Below are 17,520 nucleotides of genomic sequence, written 5' to 3' on the forward strand. Positions count from 1 at the left end.
GTAAAGAAAGTGAAATGGACAACCTAATGAACTCGGGAACACATACTTTATTTAAAGACAGCGATGAAAAAAAAATGCTATTATCATTATAGCCTATTTTTCTACTGTTTAATTATATTGAGAAAATAAAAGTAGCATTGAGTCTATGTAATTTATCTATTTATGAATAAAAATAACTGATATATATTTAAAAGTAAATAAATGAAGGTGGTGGTGATGAGCTTCATCTAGTTGCTTCTCTGCAGAAGGTGGCCCCAGTGTGGCTACATTTTCAAGAAAAGTCAGAAATTTGGGTATTTTTATAAAATCTCAGATCATGTAGGTTTGTGGGCCTTGTTTAGTCAAATAAAACATCAGTTCATGCTCTTTGAATTAGAGGCTTCTTAAGTCTACCCGACGGAGAAGGCAATGGCACCCCACGCCAGTACTCTTAAGGCCTGGAGAATCCCATGGATGGAGGAGCCTGATAGGCTGCAGTCCATGGGGTCACTAAGAGTCAGATATGACTGAGCGACTTCACTTTCACTTTTCACTTTCATGCATTGGAGAAGGAAATGGCAACCCACTCCGGTGTTCTTGCCTGGAGAATCCCAGGGACGGGGGAGCCTGGTGGGCTGCCGTCTATGGGGTCGCACAGAGTCAGACATGACTGAAGTGACTTAGCAGCAAGTCTACCCGAAGGATCATTTGAGCTCTAATATTGAATGATTCTGGTTTGCTATCAGACCTTGAACCAAAATATTGTGCTTGAACCTTAAATTAACAAAGGAAAATCAAACTTCAGTTTTCTTCCCCTATAAAATGTTGATAATCCATGGCCAATTTTACAGGGATCTGGTGAAAAGCATATGAAGTAGTACCTTGTCTAAAACCACTGTGAAACATGAATTAGTAGCGTATAAAGCCAAGTCATAATTATCATTATTGTTATTCAAAAGAATTATTTAGATTTTTAGAACTGTTACTGTTCAGAATGGAAGCACTGGGCTTTTTCGGGATGGCTAATAAAAACATCAAGAATTCACCAGGAGTCCATTGCCTGCCCGCAAATGAACATGCAGACTTTTCATTATCCTTGGAGGAGAATGTTTCTGTGGTGTGTGAGGAAAAGAGAAGGCGTTTCATTGGTACAGCTGCTCATATAAATTGCAAAAATTCTGGGAGCTGAAGTCCGAGGTATGGCAGTAGTATATAAAGAAATGCAGTGTGTGCTGTGTTAAAGATTCTTTGTCGCAGGCACTCATTGCCCAGAAATCGGAATGCTCTATCTTGTCACTGACATTTTGTGAACAAGCAGCCTGTATTGGATGGTGATAAATGGATTATCTTAAATGTCATTCTGCACTGTTTTAGAGTTGCAAGGAGAGTTTTGATATTGAGTTGTTGGTTAGTATATTCTATACCAATCCTTTATGATGAAATAATCTCCTCAAGTTACATCTAGAAATGTCAAAGTTGCTTATTTCTTCAATCACCCGTAGCAATGTTTCCATTACGAGATATGCAGAGCAGATTGTGTAATAATGTCAAACTATTTATAGAAGCGTTTCCTAGGAATCTCTTCTCTCCTTGAGTTGTTTGTGTATTTAATACTAGAGATTTGTTTTTATATTTATGTATAGTTTTCTGTTTCTAAATTAACTTCAGCTGAGGTTGTTTCACTAGTCTTTATAGAGAGTACATTTAAAAATTGATATTAGCATTCAAAAGAAAACTAAGGGCAGTCTAACCTTTTTAAAATATAAAGATCCATTTCATATGGTTTCCAGTATTGTAATAGTCATGTGTGTGTGCTACAGCTACGTCCTATATATGATATGAATGTTATCATCATAACAAATTGAAAACATGCTGTTTATTTAGGATAAAGTAGTATGTAATACTTTGACAAAAGAAAATTTATTATTTATTTTATGCTAATTTAGGCATTATTTCAATTTGTAGTATTTCTTTGAAATTCCAGGTTTAATCAAATTATAATTATTATACAGAATATAGTCATTTATAGAAAGATTTGGTCCAGTGAATTTATGTGGAAATATATACAAAGTAGATTTTGAAAGCATGTCTCAAGTTTTACTTGGCAAAGGTATTCTAAATATTGACTTTCTTCCCTGAAGATAAGATCGTTCTACACTCAGATATTGAAATTATTTAATACGTCTGTACATACTGACTCTTCCATTCCCTCTGTGCTCTACTAATCTTACCCGGAGCCTTCCTTCTCTACAGTCCTTTAAAAAAAAAAAAAAAGAAAGAAAAACATGTAATGCATATTTAAAAGAATTAAAAAATATAAATAATAACATTAAGTTGAACCATATAAAATTACTATTTTTGTACATCAAAAAAGTCACATATCAGCAAATTTGTACAAATTACCTTAATATTTATATGTTTGCTATATACCAGACATGTGCTTGATGTATATGAATTTATTGATTACAGTAAATCTTATGAGTAGGTACTATTATTACCCCAACTTACAGATGACATCTGAGGCACAGATTGATTGAAATCACTGTTAGAACAAGGCATCCTGCCTCCAGTGCTTGTAATCATTGCTCTATGTCCCCTCTCCAGAAAAGCAAACTTTCTTTGGCTCTATCACCAAATATTGGTTTCCCCTGCAAAAAGTCATGGAATCAGCTTGATGTGTATCCTTTTAAATCTGCCTCTTATGTTCTTGTGCACACTTATATATGTACCGATAGAAAATAATGGTATTATCTTACTGTTTCCATTCTTTCTTTTTTCTTTTCTGTGCAATGTCTTGTCTTAATTTCATCCTTTCCATATTCATTCCTTCCTTCCTTCTCTATTTTTTTTTTTAGTTTTTTATTTTTTAAATTTTAAAATCTTTAATTCTTACATGCGTTCCCAAACATGAACCCCCCTCCCACCTCCCTCCCCACAACATCCCTCTGGGTCATCCCCATGCACCAGCCCCAAGCATGCTGCACCCTGCGTCAGACATAGACTGGCGATTCAATTCTTACATGATAGTATACATGTTAGAATGCCATTCTCCCAAATCATCCCACCCTCTCCCTCTCCCTCTGAGTCCAAAAGTCCGTTATACACACCTGTGTCTTTTTTCCTGTCTTGCATACAGGGTCGTCATTGCCATCTTCCTAAATTCCATATATATGTGTTAGTATACTGTATTGGTGTTTTTCTTTCTGGCTTACTTCACTCTGTATAATTGGCTCTCTGTATTTTTTACAGATAGTGCAAACTGTATAGTTCTACAGCTTGTGTTTATTCACTGTAAACTAACTTTGAAAGCTATTCATGTTAGTACATACAAATCTAAGTAATTCATTTTGACTGCTGCATGATATTCCATGTCTGACTTTATTTAACTACCTTGCTGTTGGTGATGTATGAATTCTTTTCTTGTTTTTCTGCTATCACAAGCCATTTTGTGGTGAATATCCTTCTTCATGCCTCTTGGTCCATATATAGACCGAATATTTCTGTAGTGTGGAATTCAAGAGATGGTAATTAATAGGTTAAAGTATGTACACATTTAAAGCTTTAGTGACTGTTGAATCATCTCTAAAAAAGCTGTCAATTCTATTCCCATCACTTGCGTATGAAGAGTTGTTATTCATTTGTCAATCTTGATTATTTTATTTTTCCACTTTGATAGATGAAAAATTCTATCTTGTGGTTTTAATTTGCATTTTTTTGATCACTAGTGAGCATGTTTTCATGTTATTATTGAACATTAAATTTTTTTCTTCTCATATTACTTGTTTATACTCTTTATGCATCTTTCTGTTATTTATTTTTCTCATTCATTTATAGTTATTTATGTTTCTATATATTAATTCTCTTCAATTTTCTGTGTTACAAATTTGTTCTCTTAGTCTGTCACTTATTATTTAATTTTGAAATTATTTTATTGATATCTTTTATCTCAGGTGTATTTTAATATTCTTTTCATGTACTTTTATCAAATATAGTATTCTTTTCCTTTATAGTTTTTGCATATTATTGCTTTCTTAAGACTGCCTTTCTTACTCCATGTTTTGAAATAAATCCATTTTTATTGTATTCTAGTGCTTTCATAGTTTTGTTTTTAATGTTTATCTCTTTAATCTACCAAAATTTTACCTTTGTGACTGGTTGTTAGGTAGATATTAACTTTACTAATTTTTGTTTCAAATGGGAAAACCCGTTGGAACAATAACATTTTAAAAATAAACCATTCTTATCTCTACTAATTTGAAAAGACACTTTTATCATGTACTGCTGCTACTGCTACTGCTGCTGCTGCTGCTGCTGCTAAGTCGCTTCAGTCATGTCCGACTCCCATAGATGGCAGCCCACCAGGCTCCCCTGTCCCTGGGATTCTCCAGGCAAGAACACTGGAGTGGGTTGCCATTTCCTTCTCCAGTGCATGAAAGTGAAAACTGAAAGTGAAGTCGCTCAGTCGTGTTCGACCCTCAGCGACCCTGTGGACTGCAGGCTTCCAGGCTCCTCCATCCATGGGATTTTCCAGGCAAGAGTACTGGAATGGGTTGCCATTGCCTTCTCCGTTATCATATACTAAATTCTCATAAATGTGTATGTCAGTTTCTGTACTATCAATTCTATTTGAATTATATTTTTGCCTAATTACCAAAATATTATGTTCTGATATATTCTAATGCCTGTCCTTCCTATTTTTAAAATAATTTTGTCGCTGTTCTCATGCCTTTTTCTTCCAGGTGAATTTCAGGATCTGTCAAATTTCATTTAAAAACATCCCATTGGTATTTTTATTATGAGTGCATTGAATTTATAGATTTATATGTTAGAGAACTTTTAAAAAATTAAGTTTCCTCATCCGTTAAGATGATATATTTTATATTTATTTATGTCATTTTTTGTGTACTTCTGTAGAGTTTTAAAAGTTTTCCTCACATCTTCCTAAGTTTATTTCTAGATATTTCATGGTGTCTCTTGCTCTTGTGGTGAATGTTACAAATATGTAAGATACCTGTTGGTTTTTTACATTTATTTAATTATCTTATTAAGCTCTTTTATTAGTTCTAGTAGTTTGTCAGTTGATTCTAACAGAGCTACTTTAAAATTTTCTTTCTTTCTGCCTTAGCTGAAACTTTCAGAATAAAGTTGAATAATAGTAGGAATAGTAGGCATCTTTATGGTTTTCCTGTTGGTAATAAGAATACTTATATTTTATAAGTAAGTTTGAGATTTGCTGAGATTTCTGATAAATATCTTTTATGAAGTAAGGGAATTTTTGTTCTCTTCAATGGAAATGCATTTACTCAGATGCCTCTTTTTTAGGAGGAGACTATCTATTGAGATGATCATATGTTTTTCTCCTTTAATTTGTGAATATAATATTTTAGATTAATAGATTTTGTTCTGTTGAACCATCCTTGAACTCCTGGAATAGACCTTTCTTGATCCTGATGCAATGTACAGATGGACTTTATTTTCTGGCGTTTTATTTATTATTTTTATGTCTATTTTCATACAGATTTCCGTGCAGATGTCTTTTAGACTGCAGTTAACAGGTCTCAGCAGAACTCATTCATTCCTAACCTTTCCATGAAGTTGGCTCTTTTGAAGTTTGGCCAAGGCTTGATTGGTTTCTGGCTGTTTTGGCATCAAGGCTTTCGCATGCAGCTTCCCTCATGTCTTTGAACTTTATTTCTATTTATAGCTTTCCAGAGTCAAGGCATGAGTTTGCTCTTTCAACTTGTTTTTTGCTCTTGCCTCCCAGCTTCTTTATGGAGAGAGAGTATAAATATTTCGTTGAAGCATGATGCTGCACCTTTATGGAACCTACAGTTGCCCCTTTTCAGTTGGAAAGGATAAACTTTTCTTTCTCTTCAATTTTTTTTTCCTTGTTAAAGCTGTAGTTTTATTAATGCCTAATTAATGTTAAATGTTGCCCTAGAAATAGACATTTCCTGTTTTATAGGGACAAGCACCTGGTTTGGAGAGGACAGTACCATGTAAGTCTTTGCAGGAATGTCAAACATTCGACATGGCTAGCGCTTATCCCTTTCCTCCTACCTGTGGCTGAAACCACTGATCTTAATGCATGTTTTCCTCCTGAGCTTTCTCAACACAGGATATCAAACAGCTACTCCTGGCTCTTGTAATTTGGATGAAACCTATTTGCAGTTCCTTGAGTTAGGAAATGGCATAGATTGGAAAGCAGGAGTCCTAGGTTTTTAGTCTCTTAACTCACAATGAGGGATCCAGCCACTGCAATACTTAATCTTTGTTTCCACATCTGTGCAATGAAGAGATTAAACTAGGTAATCTCTAATGGATCTTCTGTTTTGAACATTTTCTGATGCCTTTTACACGTTCCTTCAATGTTGTTTCAGGGCCCCAAATGTATATATCTTGAGGATTTGTAAATCTTCACCCAAATGTACATATGTAATTTTGCTATTACCATTTTGTTGTTTTCTTGTTCAGTTGTATGTTTTTCAGATTCTAAATACATCTGCTCTTTAGCTAATTCCTTTTTCTGTTGTTGTTTACTACTTCCTACTACTTTTGAAATTGATAAATGTTCATTGTAGAAAAAGTGAAAACTATAGAAAAACACTGGAAGAAAATAAAGAACACCAGTACTGCTGCCATCCAGAACTGTCAGTATTTGGCATGGGCTTAGGAATGTTTGTTTTTAAATTTCGTGTACCCTATCCCTTTCACAGAAAAGATTTTGTTATCATTTTCTCACTATTCCACTTCATTCAAGAATCATTCTCCTCAAAATAGACAATAATTTATTTAAGCACATCTCTTTTGTTTTTCACTTTTAAATATTAGGACAGACATCCGTTTATAAGAATCTTTGACCCTTTATTGAACAGATTTCTAGGTATGAAATTACCAGGTTGAAGGGACTAGACATTTTAAATCCCTAACAAATTATAGATTACCTAATAAATATGTGCAGTGATTTTTGAATAAAACTAAAACATTTGATTTCCAGAAAGATGTACCAATTTACATTTTCATCAACAGTTTTTAAGACTGCTGTTCCTTCTCGTGTTTGTGAGCATGGAATAGTGCCATTAAGAAACCTTTTTTTTTTTTTTTTTTTTTTTGCCAATTTTATGGGCAAAGGTAATGTCTTACTTCTTTATTGTTACTGTGGTTGAATTTTTTTTCATGCCTATTGGCTATATGTGTGTGTGTGTGAACTTCTTATGTCTTAGTGCATTTTCTCCTTCCTTTGGAGACGTACATGTTAATGGTCAATAGCTACAATGGCTCTGAACTCATTAACAAGATTCTGCCACATAATTTACATTTGGAGCTAATCTTAGCAGAGTGGAAATCCCTTTAAGGAGGTAAAGAAGAAAACTTCAAAAGTCTCTATACATCTATCTGGTAAGACTTTATTGTTGCTAAACATAATTATATAATTAAAGAGCTATAAGATTGGGATTGACATATAAGTACTATTATATATAAAATAAATAACTGATAAGGAACTACTGTATAGCATAGGAGTTCGTCTCAATACTCTGTAATGACCTATATGGGAAAAGAATCTAAAAAAAGAGTGACTATATACATATATGGATGTCAGATTCATTTTGCTGTATAACAGAAACTCACACAACGTTGTAAATCAACTATATCCCAATAAACGTTTTTTGAAGACTAAAAATAATTTAAAAAGGAGTAACGTTTTGGTAAAATAATAATATTTTGGTAAAATCTTGGTACATTTGGAAGCTCCTTCCACGCGTGCATCCTTATAGGAGAGCTTCAGTTTGCTCTCTCCTTGGAAACTTATTTGGGTTATCGGAAGCGTTAAAAGCATGTTGCCTCATTAAGCCAGATCTCAGGACCTTAAAACCTGGCTTTCATATTTATGATGCTCACCAGTAGAACTCCACTTGTGGCTCTTCATGCCACTGAAAGATTACCAGACCTGCTGACCTCAGCTACGTGTGTGCCCTTTATGAGTCAAAAATATGAAGACAGAACCAGTCCAACCCTGAACTCAGGAAGAACTGGTTAGTCATGAAATGAAACCACATGACTTTGCTCTTTTCTATTTTGTCTCTCTATAGAATCTCTTGATTTATTCCTAATTCTTCTAACTTGGTGCTGTGGGAGTCATTTTACTAAAGAGTTGTGAAATGGTCAACGATCTCTGCTCTCTGGCGAGATTATTTGACAAGACTTTTGCTACCCAGAAACCAACAGAGTGGCTGAAAACAGACCTCTTAATGCATTTTTAAAGTTCAGTACTAGGTAAACAAATTAGACTCTTTTCATTCGGGCTCCCAGCAGAGGGAGGGGTTGGCATGAGCAGGGAGGAGCTGAAATCCAAGGCACTCTCCCCTCTCCAAACTGGGACTCTGTTTACCCATAGGGGCACCTTCTACTAATTTGCCTAGAGGTGCCCAAAAGGCTGCCAAAACCCTAATTAGCAGTTTCTACAACTTAAGAAAGAGCCTCTCCTTGCAAGCAGATCTGGATCCCAAAAACTGTCCATAAAACCTTTTGTCTGTAAATCAAGAGTGGCATCAGGTAGCCACTGGCAATACAGCCTGTTGAGGACAATTTTGCTCTAGTATTTAGGTTTGTCCTTATCAATAAATCTAAACAGAAAATTATTAAGGTCTAGATAGAAAGTTTCTTAAGAAACTTTAAATAACTCAGTGTACAACTTCTATATTTTTTATTGCAACATTAGGGCTTTGTTTTTTTCTTGTTGTTGTTTTTCCTGAAGTGACCATAACTAACACAGGATTAGATGCAAAAACAGTTTTCTGATACAGCTTGTCATTACAAAATTCTCAGTTCCCATAGAGTCATGTTATCCACAATTTTAAACAGAATGTCACCAGTTTTTCTCTCAGTGAGATAGCAGGGTTTTCCAGTGTTTCAGGACTGACAAGCTGCTGTTAAATTTGGAGGTAAAGTTCTAATGGCATCCACATGTGAAGGACCATATTCCTTTGTGTTCTCCAAAAACAAACAAACAAACACAAAAGAAAATGAAGTCATTTTTCTCTGAGTAGTGTCAGTAGAAAGTGAAAGTGTTAGTCGTTCAGTCGTGTCTGACTCTTTGCGACCCCATGGACTGTAGCTTGCCAGACACCTCTGTCCATGGGATTCTCTTAGGCAAGAATGCTAGAGTGGGTTAGCCATTCCCATCTCCAGGGGATCTTCCCCACCCAGGGACTGAACCCTGGGTCTCCTGTATTGCAGGCAGATTCTTTCCTGTCTGAGCCACTAGAGAAGCCCCAGTACACACAAAGGAAAATCTGAAGCCTTTCTGCTCTTAAGAGCGATTCTGAGCCTAATTTCAGTATCACAGCCCTGAACCTCATTGAGAAATCAAGCAAAGGCTCACCCCACCACCCTCTGTGATTAGAAACCATTAGAAAGGAGGCGTTGGGGTAAATCTCAAGCTCATCGTTGAGGTAGGTTGAGAGTCACACTGTTACGGAAGGGCATGGCGTACCTCAAGCGCATTTTGCCTGCCTTAGCTGGTGAATATGCTAGAGTAGCGCACTTTATGTGAGATTTACGTTTTCCTTTTTCATGAGGGAAATTAAATTTTAAATCCTTTTTATTAGATGTGTTGTTCAAATACCATAACAGTAGATAGATGAAGGAGAACTTAACTTGATGGTAGTTCATGTGCCCTCATGTTATAACCTGAGGGATTTTAGTGAAGAAGCTTGCCTGTAGGGGTCAACTTGCCTAGAGGTAGTGCTGGAGAAGACTCTTGAGAGTCCCTTGGAAAGCAAGGAGATCAAACCAATCAATCCTAAAGGAAATCAGCCCTGAATATTCATTGGAAGGACTGATGCTAAAACTGAAGGTCCAATACTTTGGCTACCTGTTGTGAAGAGCTGACTCATTGTAAAAGACCCTGGTGCTGGGAAAGATTGAGGGCAAGAGAAGAGGGAGACAGAGGATGAGATGGTTAGATAGTATCACCGACTCAATGGACATGAGTTTGAGCAAACCCCAGGAGATAGTGAAGGACAGGGAAGCCTGGCATGCTGCAGTCCGTGGGGTCACAAAGAGTCAGATATGACTTAGCGACTGAATAACACCACCATAGGGGTCAGGAGGCTTAATTCTCTCCTACACCACATGCAGAAGTTACCATTATAATACCTGCTCACGAGAACTTGTTCAGCCTCACTGGTACAAATTCACATCTTCAAGTGACAGAAGGCTCAGAAATATTACCCTCTTGGAAGCTCTGTCCAGGAAACAAGAGTTTTCTAACTGGGCTTTTGCAGCTCTTGAAACTTCGTCACCTTTCACCTGAATCTCTACTATGATTTGCAAATAAGGAGCCAGTGAGAAAAACATGCAGCTCGAAGCTGGCAAAGTTTTAAGTGGGTAAAGCTTGTAGCGTTTAGATCATAGCCCCAAATTACTTAAGGCTTCTGCTAAGTTGGAAATCAGAATCTTTACTGCTGAGAAACTGGATATTCAGATAGATTTTTTTATGAAGCAAATAAATATTTTAACATGCAAATACTACCCAAGCGGGTAGTGATGCTTCAAAACAGGATCACAGGTCAGGTTATTTTATTCTGTCTTTTTTGGGGATGGTGCCAAGTTGAAAGATATTGCATATTACTACCTACCCTGGGCTTCACGTAGTAAAATAATTACTGCTGGCTGGTGCAAAATATGTACATGCATTTCTATCGTCAAAGATTCTGAGATTTCTTTCTGCATTTTTTTTTGTGTGTGGGCCTCATTATAAAAAATATATCATAAGGAAGGAGAGGATTTTTTCCATCACAACTGTGAGAGTTAGGCTGAAAATGCGTGTTGGATAGTTCAACTTTTAACACACTTAATTTTGGAGTAATAAGTAAGAATATGATGGATTTTTCCTTTAGAGGATAGTAAGATTCATTTTCATAGTTTGCCTTTAAAACATGCACCAGAGCCCTAGGGTTGTATGCCTGATAAATTGTTTCAGTTGTGTCTGACTCTTTCTGACCCTGTGGACGGTAGCCTGCCAGGCTCCTCAGTCCATGGGATTCTCCAGGCAAGAATACTGGAGTGGGTTGCCATGCCCTCCTCCAGGGGATCTTCCCGACCCAGGGATCGAACCCACATCTCCTGTGGCTCCTGCATGGCAGGCGACTTCTTTACCGCTGAACCACCAGGGAAGCCCAGGACCCTAGGAAACCAGATAATGCTTAGCTGCTGACTGGTCTGAGTGGATGGGGTCCCAGCACGTCTTCAGGCAAATATAAGGGTCTGTGGTACTTTTTTCTGAAACTCAAACACTGACCCAGTGGAGTGGAATTTTCACCACAGCTGGAATTGCTAGAGAGGACTTGGTGCTTCTGAAATCTTTTTCTTCTCTGCCTTCAAGTAGAGAAAAGTAGTATTGGTGGGCAGTTCATTAGTAGTTACACAAAGGAGCAGATCCATGTGACAGGGAGGTGTGGGGACCAGGAAGAGCCAGGAAGCCCACCTTGAGTTTAAAGAGGACAACTAGCTGCCCTGAGGGAACGAGCCCACTGTCGTGGACTTGTCAGATTTCTTTTTCCCGACGGAAGCCGGAAATCCTGACTTTTATATGAAGTGTACTTGTATAAACATTTTGGCAACTAACGTTTTAAAGTGTTTTTAAACCTGTTGAAGGCTGGAATTTACCTGCAAGCCACATGTTTGTGACTTCAGCTTTCAAACACCACTGAAGGAGGAGCTGGCAGCTTAGTGGCAATACTTACTCGTCCCCCAGGGAAAGTGTTCATAGGCTGGTATATTCAGGCTGGGGGCTTCCCTGGTGGCTCAGCGGTCAAGAATCTTCCTGCCAATGCAGGAGATGCAGGTTCAATCCCTGAGTCCAGAAGACTCCCTGCAGATGGAAATGACAAACCAATCCAGTATTCTTGCCTGGGAAATTCCACAGATAGAGGAGCCTGGCGGGCTACAGTCCGTGGCGTTGCAGAGAGTCAGATACAACTTACCGACTGAAAACAATGACACAAACGTATTTGGGATGATGACTGTTCTGTGGTTTTAAACCTTCCTGCAAAGAGTGCAGAGTTACTCTGAGTTTGAGAGCAGCTTGTCACATTTATTTCATTTCCTTGTAATGACATAGATCCTTTGTCAAGGCTGACTTAAGGGAGCTGTTCCAGAAATGTTTGTAGGGCAGAGCCGCCTCTCAGCTTTCTTTTCTTACTGACTTTTAACCCATCACAGAGTAATTACTTTCTCTCCTCCTCCCGCCCATCAACTTTTGGAATGTGGTTATTCTTCAAAGTTCATTCGGAGGCAGGACATTATTCATGTTTCCTTTTCCAGAGCCACTAAGCATCAACAGAAGATAGTGTTTGTACCACAGTCAAACAGATAAATCATCACTTAATGTGTGCTTTTGAGTAATGACTGGTTTAGCAATGATCAGATAGACAAGAAAAGACCTTGGCTAAGTCAGTGATGTTACAACATGATTATTTTAATATTGTTTCTTTTGGTTTCTTTCAGGATGTCTAACTGGCATCTGAGTTTCTTGGGCAAAGAGTGCTGTGATAGAAATATGTTTGTTTTCCAGGGCAGAGGGGAGTGGTGGTGAGCAGAGAAATTACATTGTGTCCTCAGCTACCACTGATGTCCTTCCAAATAGATGAAGTTTAGTTTAAAACCCGCCATTAATTCTTGGCCTCTGGCAAGAGTGGTACAAGGTAGCCTGTTTGTTCCAGTGGGCGTATGGCGGTGGGGAAGGGGGACAGAGCAGCAATTAGTCCATGACATTTATGACCCATTTATAAAATACAAATGAAATAATTGGTTACAAAATCAAGGCAAGCCTTTGCTTGCCTTTTGCAAACTTGTTCTCAACACATTGTGAAACTTTATGAACAGTCTTTGCAGAAAGCAAACAGCAGCCAGCCTGAGGAGATGAATCCAGGGTGCTCAACCCGGGGAACAGTGGTGGGACAAGAAGATTCTCAAAGAACATTTGCTCTCCTTTTCACAAACACACACCTCACTGTTATTTCAGATCCAGAGACAGTCTCAGACAGGGACTCACCACATTTTTGGTATAGCAGGCCTAATTAGGGAAAAGAAAAAGAAAATGTTTCCCACTCAATGTTATATGTATGGGAGCCCTTTTAAGTCATTGCTTATGATTCAAGTACAGGGCATTTGCAAAAGAACCTGAGTAAGAGACAGTCTGCGTCTTTGCAGCCCTTTCTTCACCCATTAAAATGCATGAGGTGGTGTTCAGACTGAGAGAACAAACTGTGGTTACCGAGGATGGGTAGGATGGGAAGACATGATAGTTAGAGAGTTTGGGGTCAACATGTGCACGCTGTTATTTTTTAATAACCAACAAGGAGCCTGGCAGGCTATCACCCATGGGGCTGCAAAAAGTCGGAGATGACTAAGTGATTAATACAAACAAGAACAAGGACTGTAGCCTGCCAGAATCCTCTGTCCATGGAATTTTCCAGGCAAGAATACTGGAGTGGGTGGCCATTTCCTCCTCCAGGGGATCTTCCCAGACCAGGGATAGAACCTGCATCTCCTGCATTGGCCACTGGATTCCTTACCACTGTGTTACCTGGGAAACCCTTTATTTTCGACACTCCTGAGCAACGTTTAGAAAAACTGGCTGGACTAGTTTAGAGAAGAAAGCTAATGGGGGGGTTATTGTCACAATGCACTCCTACTTTAAATGGTCTGCTTTTCGTGATAGGCTGTTCTAATTTTAAAATGAATTCATTCTGCTCACACACTCTACAAGTTCAGTTTTCCTCTCCAACTGCTGAAAATTATAACCACCATCTCCAAATGCCCGAAATTCACTTTGGTTAAAACTGAAATCGAAAAGGGAAAGCTAGGACAGGACACGACCCCCACAAGTCGAGGTTAAGCCGGGTTGGGTTTTGCCAGAGTCTGCTGTTCACGGTTTCAGCCGCCCCAGCCCGGCACGCGGTGTTTCCCTCTGCTCCTTTGTGCAGACTGACCACGTGTTCTTTCGCCATGCTCCAAAGCTGAACATCATCCCAAAGGCTCGGGAGCCTTCTGTGGAGCCTTTGTGCGGCTCCAGGAAGGGCTGGGCCATGACTATGCAATGCCTGATGTGGCATGTTGTCTTCTTTCAAAAATACGGAAAGGGCGTCCTGATCTCCAAATTGGGAGCCGACTTCTGATTTCAGCCTAGACAGGTCTGCTTAAAACTATAATCAAGCTGATTGTATTGCCCTGGAATTCTAATTTCCAATTTAGGGTTTTGCTATATAATCTCTAGTAGAGTGTGTCTAATCTTCATGAAACCCAGAGTCTTTATAAAAACTCGATGGATTTTCTTCCACGAGTCTAGGCTGAGCTCTAGAGACATTAGATTACTGAGTAATTGAAGGCAGCGTTGTTATGTCACTGTCTTTTTGAAAGACCAACTCAAATTCTATATGCCATAGCTTTGATCCTTTTCATTTAATTCTAAGTACACTTGTTATTATAGTAACTGTTGTTTGTATGTTATTTTAGCTTTTTACTTAAGTAGCTATTTAGCAATTTAAATGAAAATGTAATTAGGTTACATCTGTTTTACATGCATGTAATACCACGCAGATGTAAACTTCTATTAAAGCCATATTTTCTTTTTGGCAAAGCAAGGCAAAAAACAAAATTGCACTAATCATTGGAGTAAGTCTTGCTCTTAAAAAAAAAAAAAGTACATACAAAGCACTATGCTATTATTTATGTGGTGGTGAGAGTACATCACTTCAGTTTTTGTTTGTTTGTTTGTTTTTTTAAGTAAAAGAACAAACAAATGCCTTTAATTTATCTGGATACAGAGTTTAAAATGACAGTGTAGCTTCCTCCATTCTGTGGGTTTGTGCAGACAGAGTTGTACCATCTCCACATCATAAACACAAGCTCTTACAACTCCACATCCTGTGGAGTCAGGGAGCTGCAAGGGTCTAACTCAGCTTGGCTTTCACTGACTTTGGTGAAGCCTTAGGTTCAGGTGGCTTAGTGAATAAAGAATCCGCCTACAATGCAGGAGACCCAGGTTCGATCCCCTGGAGGAGGAAATGGCAACCCACTCCAGTATTCTTGCCTGGGAAATCATTTGAGTTGCAAACAAGTTGGGCACAACTTAGTAACTAAGCAACAACCACCACCCCTGGCTTGTGTAAACAACAACACAACTAAAAAACAATAATAACGATTTTTTTTAAGTCCACGAGTAATAATATTGACTTATAGGCTTTTTGCGAGGATCAAAGTGAGATAATAAGTGTACATGTATTTTGAAAAGTACAGAATGTAACTGTTAGAGAGCATTATTATTATATTAATCCAAAAACAGCATCAACAGTAAGCCCCCTCCCATCCCCCTCCCACATTTTTGTGTGTACAATGGGGATTCAACTCAGAAATTAATTCTCCTGTTTTGGGAGCCGTTGCGTCCCTTATAGCCTCTTAATAGGATTTATAGAACATCATTTCAGACAAAGTCATCTATCTTACTTGCTAATGAGACACAAAATTTGGACTGTCTGGAACCAGGTAATATTTTAAGAGTTGCCCATTTGTTCCATACATGTTCAGCTTTTCAATGCAGTCATTTTTAATGGTGGTTTTTATAGCATCCATAAAAATATTTTCATATAATTCTTCCTTGTAAATATGGTTAAACTTTTAGCTTTCTGCTACTTGGTGACCTGTTAAATAACTTAATGTACTTTCAAATTGATTGTTCAGTGCCAAGACAATAAGAAGCCAGGAGGAGCCAGCTTTATGGCGTTGCTCTGTAACATTGGGGCATTGGGGCCCTAGGTTGAGCTATGAAGAAAAAAAAATTCCAGCAGGGTTTGCCATATCCAACTTGTTAGAGCTTTTCCATCCCTGATTCTGAAAGAGGGAGCGTGGGTTTCATTGCTGACATCTTTCTCATACCTGTTTTAAGAAGTTAGTATTTTGGATGGCAGGGAAAGGAAATCTACCCTTCATGTGATGATCTATGTAGCACTTATTGAACACTTACTATATGCCAAGTGCTATTCTAAATGCTTCCTGTATCATTTCATCCTTGAGAGCAAACTCATGTATAGTTACTGTTGTTATCCTTCATTTGTTAGATAATTTTTTATTGAAGTATAGTTAATTTACAATGTTGTGTTAGTTTCAGGGGTATAGTCAATCAGTTTTATATACATAATATTTTCAAAGTAATCTGAAAGAGGATGAATAGTTCTGATATATATTTTTAAAAAATTTTATATTTTTATATTTTGTTTTATTTTTACATTTATAAATATATATATACCCTCTTTCAGATTATTTTCCATTTTTAGATTATTACAAGATATTGAGGATAATTTCTGGTGCTATACAGTAGGTCTTTGTTGTTTACCTGTTTTATGTATGGTAGTATGTATATATTAGTTCCAAATTCCTAATTTATCCCTCTCCCACTCATTTTGTGGAAAGTGAAGAAATCTAGAGAAATGAAGAAGACCAGCAAAATTAAGAATTTTCCCAAGGTTGTATAGCTACTAAGTGAGAGAGCTAAGATTGGCAATCTAGCACCAAGACCTAGATTTTTACCCCCTATACTTCTCCATACCTCATATAATACCAGGAGTTTTGCTGTTACTATCATCTCTTTGTTTATTATTGGTTCCATCATCCAAATCAAGCATCTGTGAGCTAGAAAAATTCTTAAGAGAGCCTTCCTCCCCATAGCCCCCTTTTCCCAGTTCAGAAAACCATGTTTGAAAGACCTAGGTGACATAGAAGTAAAAAAAAATTTAAGACATGGTGCTCACTGTACTTACAGTTTACTTTATGAGGGGTTGGGATAAGAGATATGGAGAAAAAGACCACCAAGGAGGATGGAATACATACTAAATATTCAGCTCATGTGTTCTGGGAGCCCAGATCAGAGTCATCAAGATCATGGGAAACATCACTTAACCTGGGCCTGGAAGAATGGATAGGATTGTGATAATACAGGTGGTATTTCAAGCTTCAAGAATAGAGTGAGCAAAGACTTAGAGAAAAGAAAATGCAAGCTGGCCTATTGAAATAGTTAAAGCGAGAGATGCTAAAGCCTCGATTTGCCACCAGCAGAAGAGCACAACTTAGGAAATAGAATGACCTTGCAAAGGCAGGGGCTTTGTGGTTTGGCAATCAATTAGCAAGAGAGGGGGTGAGGGAGAATTTGAGGAGGATACTGGGGTCTCTGACCCAGTAGGCTCCTAGTAACGTACATTATGTAATTAGGAGGGCAGAATCCGGTCCATCAGCTAAGGACATGGACCCTTTATTCCGAGAGTCCTGGATTGGGGAGCTTCCCTGGCAGTCCAGTGGTTAAAGATTTTGCCCTCCAGTACAGGGGGGGTGCAGGTTTGATTCCTGATCGGGGAACTAAAATCCCACATGGCCTCACGGCCAAAAAGCCAAAATATAAAACAGAAGCAATATTATAAGAAATTCAACAAAGACTTGAAAAATGGTCCACATCAAAAAAAAAAAAAAAAGGAAAAAATCTTTAAA

At 37.9% G+C, this 17,520-nt stretch overlaps 1 protein-coding gene across 3 annotated transcripts in view; it reads left to right on the forward strand.

The window, feature by feature from the left end:
* The window catches only part of FTO (FTO alpha-ketoglutarate dependent dioxygenase), a 426,388-nt gene that overhangs the window by 278,968 nt on the left and 129,900 nt on the right, over nucleotides 1-17,520 (forward strand). Inside the window, exon 9 of one of the 3 annotated variants that reach the window (XM_027977360.3) lies at nucleotides 1-17,520. This exon is cut by the window's right edge and continues 37,722 nt beyond it. Within the exon in view, the coding sequence (XP_027833161.1) occupies nucleotides 1-4 (4 nt within the window). The 3' untranslated portion in view covers nucleotides 5-17,520. 3 annotated transcript variants of the gene reach the window in all.

Source organism: Ovis aries, chromosome 14, assembly GCF_016772045.2.
Source record: "Ovis aries strain OAR_USU_Benz2616 breed Rambouillet chromosome 14, ARS-UI_Ramb_v3.0, whole genome shotgun sequence".
NCBI classification, from domain to species: Eukaryota; Metazoa; Chordata; class Mammalia; order Artiodactyla; family Bovidae; genus Ovis; species Ovis aries.